This window comes from Rhineura floridana, chromosome 19 (genome assembly GCF_030035675.1).
Source record: "Rhineura floridana isolate rRhiFlo1 chromosome 19, rRhiFlo1.hap2, whole genome shotgun sequence".
NCBI classification, from domain to species: Eukaryota; Metazoa; Chordata; class Lepidosauria; order Squamata; family Rhineuridae; genus Rhineura; species Rhineura floridana.
The window spans coordinates 5942528-5965242 of NC_084498.1; the positions used below are offsets into that span (position 1 = coordinate 5942528).

Here is a 22715-nt window from a genome sequence, read left to right on the forward strand (position 1 = left end):
ATTGTCATGGTCAGATCACTTCCTGGTGACGTTTAAACTTATGGCTCTAATCCTTCCCTGCAGGGGTGGTGGACCGAGCCCAATGGAATCCACAGGATTCCTGAATGCCCTGGGGGAGTTCCCAGTAAATAGAGCAGGTGACCCTGTTGAAGCCCTTGTCATGCTGTAGAACAGCGAGGAGCATTGGGCTCTTGACACAGTTGCCCCCGAACGCCGTCTCCAGCATTGTAGAGCCCAGTTTGATGAAACAGGCTGGACGACGGCTAGAGCACAAGTGGCAAAAGACGTGCTGTGAGGCTGATCGGGCACGAGTAAAACATCATAACCGTGCCTAATGGGCAGCAAAGAAGGCCCACTTCTCTGCCTCCATCACATCCTCAAGTAGCCGTCCAGTGGAGCTTTTCCATATTGTCAGGAGTCTGTTGACATCAACTCCGGGAAACGGAGTTTTAGACCCTTCAGAGGCCCACTGTGAATGGTTTGCTAGGCACTTTGAGGGTAAAGTTGCTCGCCTCCGTAGCAGCCTTGATGCCCCATCCACATCTACTGTAGTCCCCAATGAGGTGTCCAGTGCAACGTCTGCTGCAACTTCCTGGGAACGGTTTCAGTTGATGAGGCCTGATGACGTGGACAAGGTGCTTGTGATGATGCGGCCAGCAACATGTACTCTCGACCCTTGCCCTTCTTGGCTTATTAAAGTTTGCCGAGGGGGTTTGACCAAATGGATCCAGGGTGTGGTCAACACATCATTGCGAGAGGGAGTGGTTCCAGCCGCCTTGAAAGAGGCGGTGGTCCGACCACTCCGGAAAAAGCCCATCCTGGACCCATTGGTTTGTGACAACTACCGACCGGTTGCAAATACTCCCTTTTTAAGGAAGGTGATTGAGAGGGTTGTGGTGCAGCAATTGCAAGTACTCTTGGATGAAACAGATTATCTTCTTAACGCATCCCAGTCTGGGTTCAGGCCTGGTTATGGGACTGAATCGGCCTTGGTCGCCCTGGTGGATGACCTTTATCAGGAGGACAGGGGGAGTGCGACCCTGTTATTCTTCCTTGATCTCTCAGCAGCTTTTGATACCATTGACCATGGTATCCTTCTGGGCCCACTTGGTGAGATGGGTATTGGAGGAACTGTTTTACAGTGGTTCCAATCCTATCTCCAAGGTCGCTCTCAGAGAATAGCATTGGGTAACTGTCGTTTGGCCCCCTGGCAGTTGTGCTGTGGGGTGCCATCTTGTCCCCCATGCTGTTTAACATCTATATGAAGCCCTTGGAAGTGGTCATCAGAAGATTTGGGCGAGGTGTCAGCAGTATGCTTACGATATCCAGCTCTATTTCTCCATAACATCTGAATTGGGAGAGGCAGTGCAAGCCCTGGACCGCTGCTTGGACTCGGTGGTGGGCTGGTTTAAAGTTTTAAAGTGTTTTTAGTGCTTTTGTTTGCCGCCCTGGGCTCCTGCTGGGAGGAAGGGCGGGATATAAATAAAATAATAAATAAATAAATATCAGACATAGAGTTCAATGGCTGAATATATGCTTTACATTCATAAGTCCCAGGGTTCAGTTAACAGCATTTCCAGTGAAAGAGACAGCACTGAGCAACTGATATTATTATTAACTGATATTATTGGGCTAGGCTGGTTCACATGTAACACTAAGCTATGGTCTAGCTTTATGTGCCCAAGTCTCAGGGCTCACTTTTTGCCCTCCCCTCTCATCTACCACGGTTTCTTATTTGTTCACATCCAGATGAACTGTGGTTATTTTTAACTATAGTTTAGGGAAAGAAGCCAGTTTGGAACCCTGGCTTATTTCCCTAAACTATAGTTAACCCTAACCACAGTTCTCAATTTGGACAAAATGAGTAGCTGCTGTTAACTGAAAACAGAAACAAAAGTTTTGACTCTCCTCCGTTCTGAGTCGCCAAAGGAAGAAAGGGGAGGAAACATGCAAGTCCAAGGCTCACTCAGATTTATCTCCATGGTTTAGTGTTATGCACAAATGCAACCAGTATGCAGCAACTTTTTAGGAATGTACACTGCCAATATTTAAGAACTTTTAATTCATATAGAAAAAAGAATACATACATTTGTTAACAAGGTTTGTTTTGATGATACATGAATAAGATGGAGGTTGCCACTTCTCTCCCCCACTACAAGGAACTGTGCTTCTTGACACAAGCCAACAACATCCACCTCAGCCTCTTGAAGGTTAAAAAAAACACAAAGTAGTAAGTATTCAGATACCAAAAACAGTGGCTTGCATTCAGAAATAATGGTAAATACAATGAGCAGCAGAGAGCAGTATGCTCACACACACCTTCACCCTGGGTGGTGTTACTTTATTAACACCCCATATGTCAAAAGATGGCAAAATTATTTTTCCAGACGTTTTTGTATAACACATTGACATTAACAGTGAGAGCCATTACCCTCATCCAGTAATTTGATGTGGGTGTAATGACTCCAGGCTAATCTGTTCCGTCCCGAATGAGATGGGGGAAAGCTCCTATGCTTGGGATACATGCAGGACTCCAGATAAGAGCACATATTCCCATTAAAAAAATAAACTGAAGCACACTACACTGAAAGTTGTAAGTCTATAAAGTTCTAACATTTTAATAAAATAAATAGAATAAATCCAAAGAGTATTTGATTTGTGGTTTGCTTCAAAGTTCAAAATGGCGAACTCACCAAACTGAAGAAACATCTGAAGAGACTGACAGATATTGTCAAGCACCACCACTGTTCTGTCAGCCACCAACACACAGCCATCACTGGAGTTATGTCCATATAATTTTGGGTTAGACAAAATCTGACAAATAAAAAGGAAGCATCTGAATATAAACAGAATCTATTTACAAACACAAATAGATAAGGAGCCAGTCAGAATCAAATTTTATTTTCTAACCTTTTCTGCAATAACAAATGTGCACCTCTTATCTAAGCATTAATTTTTTATGGTACAATGGGAATCAGCAACATTTGAACCCCTAGAGGTGACAAAGGAATTGGGCAGGAAGCCATTTTGGGTTATAAGACACAGGGACCTAGAATGTCCTTCCCAATGTGGTCCTCTGAGACATCTAGATGCTGACCAGGTGCTATAGTCAAATATAATGCCACAGTTGCTAAACTTCCATGCTACTCCCATTTCAACTGGCAGGCCAACAGATTTAAATGTCTTTATCAGACAATGGCACTTTTGAAACATCTTTCAGTAAGATATATGGTCAAAAAAGGATAGTTGTTACACAAGTCTTTGCAGGGGTACAGAGTTCACATTCAGTGCATAGTGGGGCCACAAAAAGGAAATTCTACCTTTTCAGATGAAGTGACTTTAATTAGTGCATTGATTTGATACAGCGTGCTTCCACATTCTAGTCTGGAATGTAAACTTAGCTGACCACTTCCTGTATCATCATAGGCCAAAAGCTCTACATCATCCCACATGTTTTAAAGAAATCTTTATGCCCTGAAGAAAATCGGAAGAGATAGAAATGAATAACACAGCAGGTGAGCAAATAAACAATTGGAGTCTTTGCATTAAGACACAATAATCACACAACTTCCTGACAGGAAAAAATTCAAAACTTGCAGATATGTAGAAATATATCAGATGACAGTTTTTCCTGCTGTGAGAGACTATTATAAGACGTTAAACTTTTGAAAGACACAGTTTAACTTCCTAATGGCTTTTTTAAATGTTTATGAAATCCTGCCTTCAGTATTTGGCATGTAATGATATGAGGTAAGCAAATGATATATGCATGCATGTGGTCTTGCTAACTGATAATAAATAACTGATATAAGTCTTGTGGTACTTTAAACACCAAAATATTTATTATGCAGAGGCTGTGACAGACAGCAAAAATAGAGTAAAACTTTCATTTCTTAAAGAAACAGCTAGCTCTTATGGACTTAAATCTATGAAAATATTTGTTATCCTATAGATTGTATCCCTGTTATCTAATCAATTTTTTTAAAATCTATTTTTGCCCCAATATATTTTTAAGGGTTCTGTTTTTTAAAACAAATCCAGCTTGAGAAAGTGCCCTGTGTTATTTAAAAGATCAGATGCTGCCTAGTGAATATACATATACCTCCATCTTTCACACACAATAATATCTGTAGGATGGGGAATGTTACTTGTCAATAATACCCCAACAGACATTCATAAATTGCTTGGCAATTTAGTTTTTGGCAAGACTCTTGTGTCACTAACAGTTGCTTAACAGACAGACACTTTACAAAAGACGCTTTTCCTACCAGGGAGCAATGAGGGTGAAAGCGTCACCTGTTGAATCCCCACCTGTCAGACAGCCCCCCATTATACTGGCCTTCCCGAAGAAATTTACAGTTCCCCATTTAGGCTCTCCCGTCTCCCTACAACAAAGATAGCGACCAACATACTCCCCAGCCTCAGAATCAGCCGCCACCGCCGCCTCAGACAAACATTCAAACTGGCGGGAACTTTCCTATTCTTTTCAGTCGGCTACGGGACACGGAACGGGTCAAATCTCCTCAGTTAACAAGACATAAAAGAACAGCGCTCCCTGCGGCCCTTGAACAGCTCCTTCCTCAATAGATACAGGAAAGGTTTAGAGTGAGGTATGGAGACATAACTTCTAGATTCTTTAGTCCTCCTCCCCTCCCCGGAATAGAAAGAGATCTGCATCTGCCCATAGAAAAAAATTGAAAAATGCATGATTGAAAAATGCATGATCTTTGCAGTTGTGTGACATTGGGGTGTGTGTGTGTGTGTGTGTGTGTGTGTGTGTGTGTGTGTGTGTGTGTGTGTGTGTTAGAGAGCAAGAGAGTCCACCCCTCCTCAAGCAACAGGGTGTGTCAATCCTTCCCTCACCACTCCAAAAAAGAAAAGAAAATCCCAACTCTTTTGGGGGGACAGTATTTATTTATCAAAATTTATATCCTGCTTGATTGCAAAAAAAACCTCTGAGCAGCTTACAAAAAAATTAAAATTAACAATAAAACAGTTTAAAACAAGTAATTACAAACATTACATTTCAGCAATTACAAAAATGCTGGGAAAAACAGAAGGGAGTAGAAAAAGAGGAAGACTAAACAAGAGATGGATTGATTCCATAAAGGAAGCCACAGACCTGAACTTACAAGATCTGAACAGGGTGGTTCATGACAGGTGCTCTTGGAGGTCGCTGATTCAGTGTCGCCGTAAGTCGTAATCGAAGGCACATAACACACACACCTCATGAAGATATCAAACAGAACATCACCTACAGGTCCTGCAATATAATTTATGTCACTGAATGCAAAAAAAACAGGATGTCATATCCAATAGGTAGGAAAAACTATAACTGACCTACACACACACTTCAGAAACCACAAATCGGCAATCTTGACGAAAAAAGTAGAGCAGAGGTTTTTATTTTATTAGTAAAATGTTATGTTTTTATATCATACACACACACAATTTTGAAAGTAACAAACGCAACTTCACCCAAGCTTGCTCTGGATCGCTATAAGCATTCCGTTAATCATCTAAAAATACATACACGCAATTGCGATGAACAAAACAGATTCTGTTTAAATTTAACCAGTTCAGACCATCAGTTTATTCAGATAATGGGATTGTCACTCCATTCATTCCTGTCTCTATGTTCCCCCCGTTCCTCCGCCTCTGTCTACAGTACACCCAACAGTACTACGCAGAAGCTGCCGTTGTTCTTGCTACCCTCCCCCAAGTCCACCTTCTCGGGGACTCAGGCTACATCCGGGAACCCTGAGAAGTGGGCGGGGCCAATCTGCGCTCTCTTCTCGGCCGGCCAGTCAGTCAATCGTTCGAGGAGTCGCGAGTGTTGGAGCTGCCGTCCGTTCGCTGAGCGGGTCCCTGAAGGAGCGCTGGAGCCGCCGACGCTCTTGGTGGTGATCCGAGCAGGGCTCCCGGTTTTCCCTCCCCTACCCCGACATGGCGGTGAGTTTCTCCCACACTTTCAGAGGGGCTTTGGGGGTGTTACTGATGAGGAGGCCGATCCGGGCGGAGGCAGCTCGGTCGTGTGCGTGAGACAAGATGGCGCCCGCTTCCTCCGCCTCCTCCCCCCCTCTGTGGGCGCCATGATGGGCCTTGCGACGGGCAAGAGGGGGGGGGGAGAAAGTGGCATCTCCCAAACGCGCCTTCTGGAAATTTCTTCTTACGTTATTATTGTTATTATTATTTTACTGTTGTTAAGACAGGATGGATGGAACTCCTTTTGTGGTTGTCTTGGTGAGGTCTGGGGAAGGTCTATTAGGAGGGTGCAGGTTCTTGGGAAGTGTTTTTTTTTTCTTCCATTATAGTCTTGCTCTTAATCTTTTTACCTGGCGATAGCAATACTGTTGGCTCCAGATCCGCCTTTTTAAAAATGGGTTTTCTTGGCTTTCTCCCATTGGTGTGTACTTTATGTAATAAGCATAGGGGCAGGGTTTGACTGTATTTTTTTTTAAATGCACGTTTTGAGTTACTGATCAACTGCTGTTAGTCTTCTCTGTTTTTACTTAATTTAATTTTAATTAACTGGTATCTGTTAAAAACATTTCCAGGGTTCCCTCCCTTTCCATCTCCCACCCTGAATTTTGCTTTAGGCCTTGTTGTGTGATTGTTGTTTTGACAGCTCAGGTCCATGTATGTTTGTGCAGAAAGCCCAAATGAGGATAGTGAGCCTTTCTTCGAGGTAAATGCATGTAGGTTTGTGGCTTCAGTGAGTAGGATACTTCCTTCATTCATGCTTTCTCACCACCACCACCCCATATATATAAAAAAAATTGTAAATGAGGAAAGTAGGAAAGAGCTATTACAATTAGCAATATTAAATCAAATGTATTCTGAGAAAAGGGGTTATTTTCAGGGTGAGGTCTTTGGGAGAGTCCTAACTTGAAGGTGGGGGCAGGGGAGACAGAGGAAATGTGTCTCAAAAGGTTAGGAGGTAGTTTGAAAAAGTGTGCATCTTACACCTCTGCAGAACTCACAGAATTATTAGATTCTAACAAATTGATCCTGCCATGTTATGGGACGGGAGTAACTTTGATGAGTTCAATGGGATGTTACTTTGTTTTTATTAATTAACCCACAGCAGTTAGTAGCCTGCAGAAAATTTTTAAAAATTACTAGCTTGATGGGTGTTGGCAGAGGAGGACTGTCCCTCCTGCTGCAGTTCTGTTCTAGACATAGAGGAAGGGAGGGGGTTTCCCTCCTCTGTCAGTCTCCTTGGTTTCTGTGCTGCATGAAAAGAAGGAATGGAGTGCTCTTTCACTTCTCCACTAGCGCGCCAGTGGACCTACATGTAATTTTATGTGCTATTCTACATAGACCTCCTTGTCATCTCTGGCTATCAGGCTAGTGTTTAAATAAAAGGCTGGACTTACTCTTAAATTAAGCAATCCTTTCAGGGATTACATGGAAGCATGCCCCATCAAACCCATTGGGGCTGGCTTTTGAGTAAATATTTATGGGGTCATGGAACCAGCTTCAAATATTTAGGAGCTCAGGATATCTTGGAATCTTCTAACTACCAACAGCCTCCCTAGCATCCAGGCTTCAAAATGATGTACTTTGCTTTACTTCCATGTAGTGTTACAATAAATTTATTTTATTACTTCAGTTATGAATAGTAATGTGCAGTCACACGATTTCTTGCTATTTCTGTTCTGACAAAATGAAAAGTCAACATGTAAAGAGTAATAAAATTAATGTTAGTAAAATTAAGCTTTATTGTCTGCTTTAAAAAAGCCCAGAGGAGAGCAAGCTTCAGTTATGGCTTCTCTAGATAGGGAATTCCATCATTTTGCAGCAACTGCCAAGAATACCTTGGTTTGTACCCTCATGAATTTTGGTCACCAGTGGAATAGTCAAGAGGATACTCCTTGCTTATGTTACAAATGTAATAGGGACTTAATTTAAAAAGTCAGTCTCTTAGGGTATCTTGTTTGCTAATTTTAAAATGTTGTTGCTCATATTGAAATGAAGGAGAAGTTTGTAAAAAACAACCAGACACATTTTTGAATATCCAGACTTAGAATTTGATAATAGGGCCATACCTTGACTGTGTATGTTTACTCAGGGGTAATTCCAGTTGATTTCAACTTACTTTGAAATACGGTTGCACAGGCTTTTAGCTAAAAAATCACTGCGTTTTCTACATCTAGCTTTTTGCACCTAGAAGTAATGCAAAACAGTATTTTAAGTTGTGCATTCACTTTGGCTATGTTTTCCAGCCTGTGGAAATAGAAATTAATTTGAAAACATGTTTGTTAAGCCTCCTAAGAGATTACTTCATGACATAGGTATGCTGTACTTGCTAAATAAAGCCTGGCTTCATAGTCAGGTTAGGGAGGAAAACTAGTCTGTTTTGACTGCTATTGAAACAAGCTCCTGCTATGTCTGGTGACTGGTGGGAGAAGAAATATTCTTCTGTCTTAATTACACTGTATGTTGACACTTGGAAATTAAATGTGTTTTTAAAGTAATTCTACTTGGAAAATGCATATTGTAGTTAAGTTGTGTAGTGAGCTAAAACATGCTTCAAGGTACATTGTACCAACTTCAATTGTTTGTAATGGGTGGAAATGAAGATCACAATTATTATTCCTGAAGCAGTGGTGGTAGGAACATGTGGAAAACGTAATAGGCCAAGGATTGATATATCTGCTGAAAACTTTTAGTCAAAAAACCTAAAATTGATTGAGGCAAAGAAACAGAGCAGTTTAAAGAAGTGACTGTGGAGCGCTTCTTCAATGTCTGATGGGTTGAATCTGTAGTGATGTCACTGAGGAGGAACATATTTTCAGAATCTTTTTTTAATCTAAAGCGCTAGATGCGAAAAATCCATCTCATCTGATAGAGGCTAGGATGAGCTTGTAAAGATCATAGCTCTGCAAGTCCCCTTCTGTGGTAGAAAATGCTATCATAGTGTTGGAATTTGGTTATTTGAACAGGCTGTCATCCAATAGTTTTGAACTGGTGGAATAACCTTATTGCTGGAGTATAAAGCTTGAACAACCTTGACATATGAACTAGTTTCTGGAGGTTTGTGATGACAGTAGACTAATAACACAGTGGTTCAGACAGTTAAATTACTTGGCATTGTAATTGTGGTGAACTATGTAATATTAAGAATATTTCATTTCAAAATAGGCTAGTGATACAGAGCGAGAGACAGTAGCTCCAGAGAAATCATCTCCTGATAGAGAGAAGAAAAAAGATGCATCTAATTCTCCTAGAACTTCAAAACATCATTATTCAAGGTCACGTTCACGATCGAGAGAGAGAAAACGAAAGTCAGGTATTGAAGACTCATTATAAAATCTTGTTTTTATTTAGAGGAATTCTACTGAAATAAATGTAATGTCCAAATAAACAGTAACTTCAAATTATTTGCAAGTCCTTTTTAGTTCCATGTGTTGGAATAAACAGCCTTTTTAAAAACACAAAACCTCTCAGTGCCTTAGGCTTCAATATCATGTTAAGATTGGTGGGTTGGAGTAGGTGATAGAGGGAAAGATAACAACTTAGATGTAAAAATATGATCTCAAATCTAAATGTAAACCAATAAAATAGCTTAAGCACTGGGCGTGGCTGGGAACGGCATGTCTTATAGAATCAAAATCATTTTCCAGGCTGCTTTACTTGACAATAAATGTTTCCTTCCTTAGATAATGATGGAAAAAAATACAGAAGCCGGAGCAGAAGCAAAGAGGTAATTAATACTTTATAGTGCTTAGGTAATTGTACAAGACTTATTTAGAAGTACATCATAGCATGTATAAATCTTAATATATAATTGTCTTAATGGTAAGTACAAAAAATTATAAATTCAAAAAATGTGCTTGGAGTGAGAAGCATGACTGAAGCCATCACTATGACAAAAGGTAACAGTTGACAAAAGTTCATTCAGAGATTAACTGTGAAAACAGCCACAATAAACATTTCTTTGGAGAGATAGGATTGGTATATTTGATTCTCACAGAGCTTCCATTAACCAGAGTTCTGCTCAGAGTTTGCAAATTCCTTTGCCCATCTTCTCCCTACTTAATTAGCTCTGCTCAGTTTTAAGCATTGGTGATGGTGCATCTGGCAGGGTGTGTAGGAGTAAAGCAAAAGCGAGGAGATTGAGATGAGGCAGCAGTAGTGATGCCATTGCTAGGTAAGTCAGTCTCCTCCAGAGAAAAGGTAGTATCAGTGGACAAGCATCGGCAGTAGCCCAAAGGTTAGCCAAATTCTGCTGGAATAGTGTTAGACTAGAAAGAGATACATTTCAAATGTGGGGCTAGGGACTTCTCTTCCCCTTTCCTAATGGAAGCTCTGTTTTAAAAAGAAATAGAGTATTTGTGAAATTGACTATATTGTTTAGATCACATGATAACATTTCTATAATAAATCATACTCAGCGTGCTAATGCGCGAAGAGACTGAACTGAAGACGCTCCAGACTCAGATAGCAAAATTATAAGCCTACTTCACGATAAGGTAACTATTAGTCATTCAAACTCATATTTCCCTTTAAAAAGACATTGGTTATGGGATATAATGGTGGTTTTTAATACAAAGTATGTTTAGAAGTCTGCTGCGTTATGTTAAAGTAAGAAAACCTTGCACTCAAACCTTAAAAGTCTTATCTAGAAGGACGATTACGTTTCAATTTTTTTTTAAAGGCTGGTTTCTATATGTACAAGTCGTACACACAAGGTATACTTGTATATCTTAGGTTTTAAATTCAGTGGGACTTTAAGGTAGTGAAATTACTGTGGCTGTTTGGCCCAGTGTCTTGAAATGTGTGATGTTTAAATTGTTGTTGAATAATGCACTGCCTTTTTATAGTTCTAGTGAGATAATTGACAATGCTAAAAAGGAAGAAGGGTATGGGCTTTGCACAAATGTGGAGACACACCCACCACAGCAAGCTCACAGATCACCTTTGCCTTGGAGGGGAGTGTTCATTCCATGTTTGTGGGGTGATTTATCCCATTCTGTGAATGTAACAAGCAGACACTTTGCACTCTGTATTTTACAGTGAAGTTCTAATAATCATTCTTCAGTGGTTGTACAAATGACTGAAAAATAGCCCAAATGTATCTAACTGATGTTAGCAACTATTTGAAACAAAAATTATATCCTACTGTGTCTAAAACGAACAAGCATTAAGCTACCAGAGTGGGAAGGAGACATTTATTTGTATACCCAACTGTCTCCGGCAGTGAATTGATAGGCATAGTGGGGTTAGTTGGGACGCCGGAAGACACAAATGATTATTTGAAACCCTTGGAATTTATCGTTACTTCTACCTGCGAGTGTGAGTTTTGTAATTAAAAAAAAAAAAAAAAGTTAAACCCCTTCATTGTCTTTAGAGTAGAATTGTATCCATATTCAATTAACAGCCAAAGAGGGCAAGTTACAGAGATGTTCACTAAAAATTTAGGTAAACAAACCTTATATGGTAAGAGTTTGCTTCAAAAGCTAACACAGACTGCTTCAGGATCAAAATTTGACAGTTGGTCATATCAGTCCTTTATAGTACGAGGCTTCAGGCTGAAGATATGTTGAATATGTGTCTCTGAAGCATTTTAAGTTACACTGATTTAATTTTAAAAATGTTTATTGTGTTGGATTGTTGCTTGTATTTTAGTATTGTTTTGTTATTTATTGTATTTTTATGCTGTTTTATGTTCACCGCCCAGAGAGCTATTGCTAGTCGGGCGGTATATAAATTTAATAAATAAAATAAATAAATAAAATAAATAATATAGTAGTCTCAGTTATAATGCTCAGAAAGTTGACCAGTACATCTACTTTCAAGGTTTCTTAATTGCTGATAAGTAGTTAGACAAGTCTCATGTGTCTGCTCATCCCTCCCACCTTTTAGGCATCGAAAGCAATGCCTTGGTCACTATACAGGAGGTAATCAAGCGTTAGTCTCTTATTCTGACTTTTCATTTTGTCAGAACGTAAATACTGTGAAACTTGTAATAGTGTGAGTTGTTTTAACATTGTACAAAAACAGTTGAAAAGTGTGTGGGGGGGGTGATGCGAGTAGAATGATACGTGTGTATCTGCAACATTGGGTACATGGTGTTAAAAGCCATCAGTTGTCTGGGCCACGCTGCTAAGGTTACTGATGTTGCATCACAACATATCATTCTTTATCTACTGATGCCCATACTAACTCTCTTTGTTGCACTATTTTCCTGAAAGAACCAACTTCTTCTTAAAACAGGCAAGAAGACATGGGTCCAAAGAGAAGCCCTCCAAGAAGCACAAATCTGAAGACCATAATGACAAAGATCACTCTTCTGATAAAGGAAGAGAGAGCTTGAGCACTTCTGAGAATGGTGAGGATCGGCATAAGCGCAAGGAGAGGAAATCCTCCAGGGGACGGAGTCATTCAAGGTCCAGGTCTCGTGAAAGGTAGATTACGTACCAGTTTTTGAATCATTTCTATTACTTTGGAAAAACGTCAGGATCCTTATATAAATTCTTTATGCTGCTCAGAAAGTTTAAGCCACCTACATAGCCAAATATAAGCCTTCATACAGTATTGAGTTATACTTAGTAAACATACTGGTGGGCATGCCCAGCTACACCTTCATCCTAAATGCTTGTTCCAGCATATCTGCTTGCAGCATTGGTTCAGCATCACAGATGTGCCACTTTGTTCTTTCACATGGGACACTGTAACTCAGCCTTTCCCAACCAGTGTGCCTCCAGATGTTGTTGGACCACAATTCCCATCTTTCCTGACCATTGGCAATGCTGGCTGAGGCTGATGGGAGTTGTGGTCCAGCAGCATCTGAAGGCACACTGGTTGGGAAAGGCTGCAAGTGTAATAATTATCTTTCACCTATTAAGCTTTGAGGATCAGGCAGCCAGTACTTCAGAGCTTTGTTTCTTCCCAGATTTTAGGATTCTTTTGCTGTAATTGTGTTGCCAAGTCTTGTGTTGTGTCACTAATATGTTTTCTAGATTGAAAATATTTAGTATTGCTCAGGCCACTAATTTAATTTGAAGTGAAGATACACTATTTGTAGATGAGTCCAAAACTGTATGACAGCTTTTTGTAATATCTGTTGAAGATACTTGCATGTTGCTGCAATTAAATATGAATAATGAACCTAGGAAATGTTACTAGGAATTTGGAATGTGTTTGCAGGCGTCACCGTAGTAGAAGCCGTGATAGAAAAAAGTCACGATCTCGAAGCCGAGATAAAAAGCGACGTGTGAGATCACGTTCTAGATCAAGATCTAGACACAGGCATAAAAGCCGGAGCAGGAGCAGAACTAGGAGTAGAAGCAGGTATGTTATAGACTTGCTTTCTTCTTATAAAGAGTTAAGTCACACGGCGGGTGGTAGCAATTAAAGTAAGACTGTATTCTGGAGTGTGGTTAGGTAAGGTTAATTTATGGTCAAACAGTCATGTAATTACAAAGTGATAACATACAGTTATCTGCAGAGAAAGAAAGAAGAGACCTGAAAAACCCAGAAGATTCAGCAGAAGTCACAGCCGAACTCCTAGTCCACCTCCTTTTAGGGGACGAAATACAGCAATGGATGCACAGGAAGCATTGGCCAGAAGGTACTAGGTGTCTCCCTGTCTTTCATTTATAGAAGCCAAGAACTTGCTCTCTTACATGAGGAGACCATTGACATTGTTCTTCCTCTTCCCCATCCCACGCTGCTAAATTTTAACTTACATTAAATTTGAAATGTGGAGGACACCTTTAGCCATTGAAAAACTTGAATTTTCCATTGGGCACCAGAACAACCCCAAGCAACACAGAACTATGCTTTGTAAGTTTAGCGAATGAAGGGTTGCATGGTCCTTCAGGGATGACATAATCATCATTGGTATAAAAAGGGGAAAGGCTAATATGTGGAGAAACATAAGGATCACTTTTGATTGATTTACTTCTGTGTTTTCCTTAGATTGGAAAGAGCAAAAAAACTGCAAGAACAGAGAGAGAAAGAACTGGTTGAAAAACAGAAGCAACAAGAAATGGCTGCTGGTAATTCTGTTTTTGTGAACTGTCAGGTCATAAAGAATAGTAGCAATTAAAACATAACTTTGAATATGAGGCTATAAAAGCAGAAACCATAATAAAATAATCATTTGATCCCCATTTGTTTTTAAATAAACAAAGCAGCAGAGGCTTTTCTATTCCACTCTTAAAAATATATTTTTTTACAGATAGATCCTAAAAATAGTTGCACCACTTGACAAATGCCTAGAGAAGAACTAGCAAAGGCTGTCTTAAGTACTTGCAGCTAGCTATTTGTACTTCTACTCATGAATATGAAAGATTGTATCTATTGCATTTATCTGAGATAGAAAATGTCTGAAAAATTGTCCTTGTATAACATTTTAATGTCCACTTTAGCGGCAGCTGCCACTGGCACTTCTGTCATCAACGTTGCAGCTCTTCTGGCCTCTGGAACACAAGTCACTCCTCAGATAGCTATGGCAGCTCAAATGGCAGCTCTGCAAGCAAAGGCCCTGGCAGAGACAGGAATAGCTGTTCCAAGCTATTATAATCCAGCAGCAGTGAATCCTATGAAGTTTGCTGAACAGGAGAAGAAGCGGAAAATGCTGTGGCAAGGCAAAAAAGAAGGGGTAATTCTCTATTATTTCCATTCTGTGCCATGGAAGCTGTTACCTACAAGCACATAACTTGCAATATACGTACAAGTAACATGTCAGCAAGAGGGGTGACTTAATTTAAATAGCACATGGAAAATGTAGTCATCTTATAGTCATACTTAGCTGTGCAACCACTGTTATTTTATTTCATATATGTCTGGGATGTTCAGAATTCCAAAGAGCATCTGCATAATAATCTCAAGGGTCTTATGGATACAGAGCCAGTAAGTAACCTAGTTGACTTGCTAAATGGTTATCTGAAAAGGCCTCGCTATGATAAGTTTAGGAGGGGCACTTGTTCTAGGAGTGCTGGGTTAAAAAGATTAGCTTACTTTCCACTAGACCAGCAATCCTGCATCATTCTTACTGAAGTAAGTGGGAGATTTCAGGCTTGCAACCAGATTGTTTATAGATTCAAAGGAGACTTGTTAAAGACAGCCATCCTAGAGTGTGTAAGAAATTGTTGAGCATCTGTTGGCATGCTAGTATCTTTAACCAGTTTTCTCCGTAGTATCAGCAGATCTATGAAAACTAATCTGTGTGCTTTATGTGTATGTAACAAATTGTTTTACATTTTAATAGGACAAATCACAATCTGCAGAAATCTGGGAGAAACTAAACTTTGGAAATAAGGACCAAAATGTCAAATTTAGAAAATTAATGGGTATTAAGGTATGTGACTTTGAAATGTAGATAAACTCATAACCTGAATGGCTTTCCAAGTGAGTTCTGGTTAGATTACTCTGTAGAAGAGGTTAAATAATATTGGTATATTGAGCAGGACAAAATTCATCAGGGAATTTGAAACCAGTATGTAACCTTTGTCTCTGTGCCAGAAGCAGGTGGTCAGTTTAATACATTGCCAGTTCAGTAAGCCTCCAGTATCATCATGGGAGGTATACAAGCCCACAGAACGTTCAGAGTCAAAATGATAAGAAATAAAGTTAAGTAAAATACAGGCTGGTTGAATTACTAGATAATCTTAACACAGCAGGGAAAAGCAAAAATGGTGACTGTATTTTTACATTTGAAATAATGTGGCAAGATCTCTTGCAAAACGGTCCAATAAACCTACACCAAAATGAAACTGATGCTGTGTTCTTAATGCATTTGCACGCTATTTACTTACTCTAGACTGAGGTTCCAATTGCAGATGTTTGAGTTGAATAAACTGCCAGCATAATGAACAGTTCAGAGGACATACCTGTTAATACTTTTTCCTTTTAAAAAATGCCTGTTCTTTCAATTCTAGAGTGAAGAGGAAGCTGGTGGTAGTAGTTCAGTGGATGAAGAAAGTTATAAGACTTTGAAACAGCAGGAAGAAGTATTCAGAAATCTAGATGCACAATATGAAATGGCAAGGTCACAGACACACACACAAAGAGGGATGGGATTGGGATTCACATCTTCGATGCGAGGAATGGACGCTGTTTGAAAGAACGTGATCTTAAAGCCTGGGACTTTGACAAAGATTCTTGTTCAGATATTGGGTCCTTGTTCACCAAAGGCTAGCATTCTAGCTTGCATGGGTGTTGCATTGACTTTAATTTATTGACATTACAATTTTTGTAAATAACGGATCAGTGATAACTGGTGTTCCATGTTGTAATCAGGTTATACTCACTTCATTATACTTGACAGAGCTATAGAAGGACATTTTTAGTTCTGTGTTTCAAAACAGAACAGGTGAGGATAAACTCTTACATGGATATTTTGTGTCCACTGTCTTGTGTACTTTTGTACTTTAACCTTGTACAGTTATTTTCAACTCTTGAAACATAAACACATTGTGTAGGTGTTACTCTAGCAGACTGGGCCAGCGGGTACATAATGCAGTGCAAAAACCTGGTTAATAAAAATGTTTTTCTCAAGTAGTACTGTTTTTAAGTACAGAAAATGAATTTCTCAGAGCTTGATTTTGTAGAATTTATTGGAATAGTATGTTTAGAAAGCAGCTCACTCCAACGTAACTATAGAGCAGAGTAAAAGTTTTCACAAGTTGCTTTTTTTATTGCAAGTTCTTGCTCAGGAAGTATTCCTCCACTAGATGGAGTCTTCACTTGCCAGGGGCTTGTTGTCAGACCAGACTTCAGTTTTTACCTAACCTGTCTAAACAAATCAAGATTAAACCATCATACCATAGTACATAACAAGATAAGTTTCAGCAGGTCCCATGCCTGATTATTCTAGCAGAGGGCTTTGTTAGAAGAACGTTTTTGCAAACTAGAGCCATCACCAGCTCAATATTTGCAATGTGAATGGTATGAAAAACATGTTTCTCATAATATGCAGTGGAGGCTTTGTATCTTCTAATTATAGACACTAATGTAATGAACAAAATTTGCATAGCAACAGGGCATGCTGCACTCTGTCTTCTGAACTGTAACCTGCATGTTGAGATTCTAATGCCCATGAGGTGTGCAAGGTTTCCCCAGTTTTACTGAGGACTAGTTTAAGAACAAACATTTAGGGAAGAATAAAATGTTTGATATTAATAAGGTTACAGTAGTTACTAGAGAAGTGGACTAAAGCTGCCACAGTAGAAGTGTTCTAAGATCAGTAGGTTTCTTCTCTTTGAAGAATTGTTTGTTAACAATTCTTGTTCAGATATTGAGTCCTTACCTGTTCACCGAAAGCTAACATTATAGTTTGCATGGGTGTTCTGGAGTAGTAGCTAAATCCTAATGTTGTCTGTACCAGTAAGCTGTACTCTTGCAATAGTTTCTTAAGGTTATCAAAGTAAGTTTGATTACAGCTTTTCTTTCAAATCAAAGCCCAAGGACTTACGTGGAATTTACTCACAGATAAATAACTTGAGGTGGAGATTACTCAGTGATGAATGTTTGCTGAGATTGTATTAGTGGAAGTAGCCAATATTTTATGGAGTACCTGTGCCTTCTATACAAGTACTGGAAATGTATGCCTCTTCCAAAAATATCAAGATGGTTCAAGTACTGCTTTGAGTCTTAGGAAGGTGCCTTATGCAAAAACAGACTTGATTCATCTAGGCTAGTATTGTCCACTCACTGTTCGTGGCTCTCCTGTTTCAGATGGGATTTTTCTAGCACTATCTGGAGATGCCTAGTGGCAAATGCTCTACCCGTGAGCTATGTACCCTGTTAATGAAGAGATAGGATCTTGAGTCCAGAAAAAGTAGGAGCACCAGGTTCCAGCTTGTTACGTAACAATGATCCCTTTGCATTAAATTGTTCCCCTAAATTGGTTTGCTTTTTTCAGGTTCCTGTAGGAAAATCCTTACAGGGATCATGGAAAAGTAAAATACATGTAAACTTAAACATGGCCTGAAGATATCGGAACCCACTGAGTGCCCAGAGTCGCCCTTCTGCCTCTTGGGAGCTGCCGAGCCCGCTAACACCACCTCCTCTTCCTTGGCAGTGCAGCCTGTGCCCATGGCAGCTCCGCGTCCCCCCCCCCCATGGCAGCCCTGTGTCCCTCAGCTACAGTTTCATCCTCGGCTCCCACCAGCGGCATGTCATCGGAACTCAAGCTGCGGGAGCTGGCACCACCGCCTTCAGTTGGAACAGGCTTCAGGGAATTGTGACATTGAGATGTGAAACACTGCAAGGAAAAGGATGGATATCTTTTTAAGACAAGGTCTTCAACTCTGTTTCTTTCCTGGACATTTTTTTTCTTTAATGTTATTTGTTATTTAGTTTAATTTTTGTAAATTGTATTGCTTTCATTGATGTGTTTTATACTTGTGTCTGTTTTTCTTTGTAAGCCACCTTAAGGGCCTTTGGCTGAAAGGTGGGGTAGAAATAAATTTAATATCTAGTGAAAAAATTGAAAAACGTGTGCCTGTGAGAACATGGCTAAGTTTAAAATTAACTCATTTTCCTAGTACCTCTACAAGTTAGTATTCCTTCTTGTTAACACATACTTGTACAGTACAAGTGTATAATAAGCTCCAAAGAAGTCACTGCGGGAACGCACCCCGAAAGAAACGAAACAAAAACTGCCTTGTTTCTTTCCCCTCAACTGAATTACTCTACCGGAAGTTTGGCAACAGGTCGGGAGTGCTTTTCGAATCCCATCATGCACAGCTCCCCAACCGCTTTCAGAATTTGAACTACAGATCCCAGCAGGAACGCCCCCTCATGCCTATGGACAGCTAGCGCGATCTTGCGCTGTTGCATGCTGGGAGTCGTAGTTTCTCGCCTGAAGAACCCAGGGGGCAGAAGGCCTCACACGGAAGCCGGGCCTGCTGCTTTTCCGAGGTAAGGCCGGGCCCTTTTGCCCTGCCACCCTCCCCACTCTCCGTTCAGCGGCGGCTTCTTTTCCTTCTGTCGATGCTCTTTGGCCTGTCACGCGCGCGCGCGGACTTACGTTCTTCCTTTCCCCGACCTAAGATGGCGGCTGAGGTGGACTTCGGGGACCGCGAGCTCTTCGAGCAACTGGACGCCGAGGAGCGGACGCCCGTCCCGGCCTCGCAGCCGCTTCACACCCGCTTCGAGGAGGCCGATGAGGAACCGGAGGAGCTTCGCGAGCGGCTGAGGGAATGTGAGGAGACCGTCAGGGAGCTGCAGGCCGAGAATATCCTGAGAGGGCAGGCCTGGGTCAGTCGGCCGAGTTGGCTCGTTGGACGCATTTCCCTTCTGCTTCATTCCTCCCCTTAGAATTATTTAAATCCGCCCTCTTATTCTCCTGACGCTAAGAGGCAGCAGTCCAACAGGTGTAGTCTTTCGAGGAGGCACTGCGACAAGATCGCCTTTGCCGGCCCTCTCTCGGCTTGTTGCTGAGGAGCCCTCCGTCTCTTGGGGTGTTATGAAGTATGAATAGATATAAAACGGACTGTGTTAAGCGTCCTTAAAAGATGCTGAGGGAAGAGGTCGTTTAAATGTGAGCGTATCCAAGAGCAACGTTGTTTTTAGATTGAATGTGTGTGCGACCGCCAGTAAGATACTGTCTTATATCTCTTTCTATGTGTGTGTGTGTGTACATCTTTACGAAGAAGAGATGATGATGGGTCCTGACCACTGTAAAGCCCCAAGTCTAAAGTGGACATTGGAAACAACAGAGGAAGGGCAGGGATATGGAGACAGGGGAAGAAGATGTGATTGTTTCAGTTCTGCGTGCTTTGGCTTAGTTGTAGTAAACGGCTGTGGAGTCGGAAGCAATTTTGGGTGGAGTCGGAGTCGGTAGAAATGTTCCGACTCCGGCTTCAAAATAAAAGTAATATTTTAATATTTGCCATTTATGAAGGAGTCGGAGTCAGACAGTAGAAAAATAGAGGAGTCGAAGGTTTGACGTACGGACTCCACAGCCCTGGTAGTAAGGGCTAGGGACTAGCCTCTTGCAGCAGAAACAAGTGTTTTGCAGCTTCTTAAAGATGAACAGATTTGCTGCTATGCCATCAGGATTTGTGGGCTAGAGTGCACTCTGGTCCTTGACAGCTTATGCCGCAATTAACATTAGTCTTGAAAGGCACTGGATCAAGTCTCTGTGTTCAGGATTGGACCAAGAAGCTTTTTTGCTTGAGACGTGATGTGGGTTTTCTGGAAAAAAAATCCTGTGCAACTTACAGGGTAATTTTCTGATGCCCTTGAGAGTGATCAAATTTAGAACATTTCTTTGACTTAAGTCAGCATTTCCCAGCTAGTGGGCCACCAGATGTTCTTGGACCATAATTCCCATCTTTCCTGACCATTGGCTGCCAATGTTGGCTGAGGCTGATGGGAGTTGTGATCCAACAACATCTGGTGACCCACTAGTTGGGAAAGGCTGGTTTAAGTAAACAAAGGTAAAAACTTTCATATGGGTAAACTTACCTAATACTGTGTTTGCAATGGCATTCATTCCCTGTTACTGGTGAACTTCTGAAATGGCAAATTTTCCACAAAAGAATAAAGTTTCTGCGCCACATCAGTGTGCTTGAGGTAGGGCAGCGCCAAAGATCCTCTCACCATGTCCTCCGGCTTTTATGCTGCATAAGAACCCAAGGCTAGTCACGTTGGTTTTGACACTTGAGACAGAAAATCCTGGCAGATAAAAATACAGTAATAAGTTCAGTAAATAACTACCTGTTACCCTCTCACGATACCCAGAAATCTGACTCTGCCTAACAGTAGGGCCAGCCTCATCTGTGTTGTGTTTGCTGCAACAGACTAATGTGGCTACTGGCCCCTCAGGAAGTTGAACCCAAGCAGACCCTTACAACCTTACTATGTTGTTGTTGTTTTGTACCATTTTATCCATACTGTTTCCAAGGAGCTCAGGGTGGCATAGATCAGGTGTGGGGAACCTTTGGCCCTCCAGATGTTGCTGAACTACTGTTCCCATCAGCCCCAGCAAGCATGGCTAATGGCCAAGAATGATGGGAGTTGTAGTTCAACAACATCTGGAGGGCCAAAGGTTCCCCACGCCTAATGTAGATGGTTTGCTCCACACCCACTGTGTCCTCTCAACAACCCTATGAGGTAAGTTAGGCTGTGAGAAAGAGTGGCTGGCCTAAAGTCACACAGGGGCCTGCATGGCTGTGTGTGGATTTGAATCTGGATGTCTGCAGTCCTAGGCCAATAACTCTGATCACTGTACCATGCAGGCTCTCACTGGCATTTTAAATTTCTTTCTTTTCTCTGAAGGGTTCAAGGTAGTGTATTTGGTTCTCCCCACTTCCTTGTTGTTTGCCACAACCCTATGATGTACATGGCCCAAGTTCACCCAATAAGCTTTGTAGCCCAGCATGGATTTGAAGAACATTGGGCTTCCTGTTCTAATCTGGCACTCTTACCATGGTGTTACACTGGCTTGTTTCTCCAAACTATTGCTTTGTGGTTCCGTGCACGCACACGGATGAAAAAGCTGTGAAAGGGAGAGCAGCACCTATTGAATGCATGTCTCTTCTGTCGCTGTTTAAGGGCACAGAAGGCAATACCTCAAAGATCCTTTTCATAAGTGAACTGTACTGGAGAGGAAAGGAAGGAAGAGGATTAAGTTTTCCTTTAGCAGATTTGTAGTATCATAAATGTCAATAGTCCTAAGAGGATGTGGTCTGAAGAGTTTGAAAATAATAATAATAATAATAAATTTATGTGTCGCCTATCTGGCCAGTGGCCACTCTAGGCGACGTACATACAATAAATATAGCAAAATACAATACAAAAAATACAGTGTAATAGTATAGATTATAAAACAAACAATACATAATGGGAGGCATGTAAACAAAGAATATTAAGCCTCCCCAGAAATCCTAAAAGCCTGTTGAAAGAGCCAGGTCTTTAAGGCCTTGCGGAACATATTCAGGGAAGAGATGTGCCGAAGATCTTGTGGGAGGGAGTTCCAGAGGGTGGGGGCCGCCACTGAAAAGGCCCTCTCTCTAGTACCCGCCAATCTAGCTGCTTTGGTTGGCGGGACTGAGAGAAGGCCTTGTGTGGCCGATCTTGTTAGGCGGCATGATTGGTGGCGTTGTAGGTGCTCCTTTAGATAAACTGAGCCGAGACCGTATAGGGATTTAAAGGTTAATACCAACACCATATTCCTCCCCCTCCGTCCTCTTAAGGGTCTCCCCTCGGGAACCCTTACCTCATTCATCTATACTAAGCATCCATAAACGGGTTTCTGCACCTCTTTGATCCACAATTGGGTTGGTCCATTTTCCTACCTACTGTTTCTGTGTAGGATATGTGTACATCTGGATCTCTAGTTCTGATGATGATTGATTGATTGGGAATGCAGAACGGGGCTGTAGTAAATTATTCCAGATTTCATTATTCTGAAGCAGTAGAATGACTTGAAATTCCTTAACAAACAATGAACATCGCGAACTGAGAAGAAAACTGAATGTGCTAACTCGACCAAGGTATGTGTAATATTTAGCCCATTGTTTAGTAGAAAGATGGGAGATGGGATCCAAAGAGCCTTTTTAGGTGTATGTAAGGGCATGGTCATGTCATATGTTATTTCCCTCCACACACATACACTCCTTTGAATAGCAGTTAATTTTCTCTCTTGCTAACCACCCACACAAAACCACAGCAAAAATAGCTTTTGGAACTCCTTTCAGTTTCAAAAATGGTTTGCCATGTTACAGACAAACAGATGATACAGTGCATGC

The 22715-nt window shown here is 41.0% G+C and overlaps 3 protein-coding genes across 8 annotated transcripts in view; 2 read left to right on the forward strand and 1 right to left on the reverse strand.

Annotated features, from left to right (window-relative positions):
• KNTC1 (kinetochore associated 1) overlaps positions 1-5653 on the reverse strand; it is a 139432-nt gene extending 133779 nt beyond the window's left edge. For 3 of the 4 annotated variants that reach the window (XM_061602352.1, XM_061602351.1, XM_061602349.1), the window contains exons 1-4: positions 4413-4603; positions 3321-3474; positions 2694-2814; positions 2088-2203 (exon numbers count right to left, since the gene is read on the reverse strand). In XM_061602352.1, the coding sequence (XP_061458336.1) occupies positions 2088-2203; positions 2694-2814; positions 3321-3452 (369 nt within the window). In that variant the 5' untranslated portion in view covers positions 3453-3474; positions 4413-4603. Of the gene's footprint in view, positions 1-2087; positions 2204-2693; positions 2815-3320; positions 3475-4412; positions 4604-5132; positions 5264-5533 lie in introns of those variants that run through there. The other variant, XM_061602350.1, reaches the window with a different exon arrangement.
• A 54-nt stretch (positions 5654-5707) lies between these two features.
• Positions 5708-16515, forward strand: RSRC2 (arginine and serine rich coiled-coil 2). Of its 2 annotated transcripts, none has more exons than XM_061602354.1 (10): positions 5708-5952; positions 9148-9295; positions 9666-9709; positions 12201-12413; positions 13156-13299; positions 13457-13579; positions 13930-14009; positions 14382-14614; positions 15224-15313; positions 15894-16515. In XM_061602354.1, exons 2-10 carry the CDS (start codon positions 9215-9217, stop codon positions 16074-16076), a joined length of 1191 nt encoding a protein of 396 aa, XP_061458338.1. In that variant the 5' UTR covers positions 5708-5952; positions 9148-9214; the 3' UTR covers positions 16077-16515. The 2 variants fall into 2 exon arrangements, with proteins under 2 accessions (XP_061458338.1, XP_061458337.1); XM_061602353.1 differs by having other exon boundaries at positions 5709-5952; positions 12223-12413.
• A 2290-nt stretch (positions 16516-18805) lies between these two features.
• ZCCHC8 (zinc finger CCHC-type containing 8) overlaps positions 18806-22715 on the forward strand; it is a 36200-nt gene continuing 32290 nt past the window's right edge. For both annotated transcript variants that reach the window (XM_061602363.1, XM_061602364.1), the window contains exons 1-2: positions 18806-19195; positions 22418-22460. In XM_061602363.1, the coding sequence (XP_061458347.1) occupies positions 18952-19195; positions 22418-22460 (287 nt within the window). In that variant the 5' untranslated portion in view covers positions 18806-18951. The remainder of the gene's footprint in view (positions 19196-22417; positions 22461-22715) is intronic.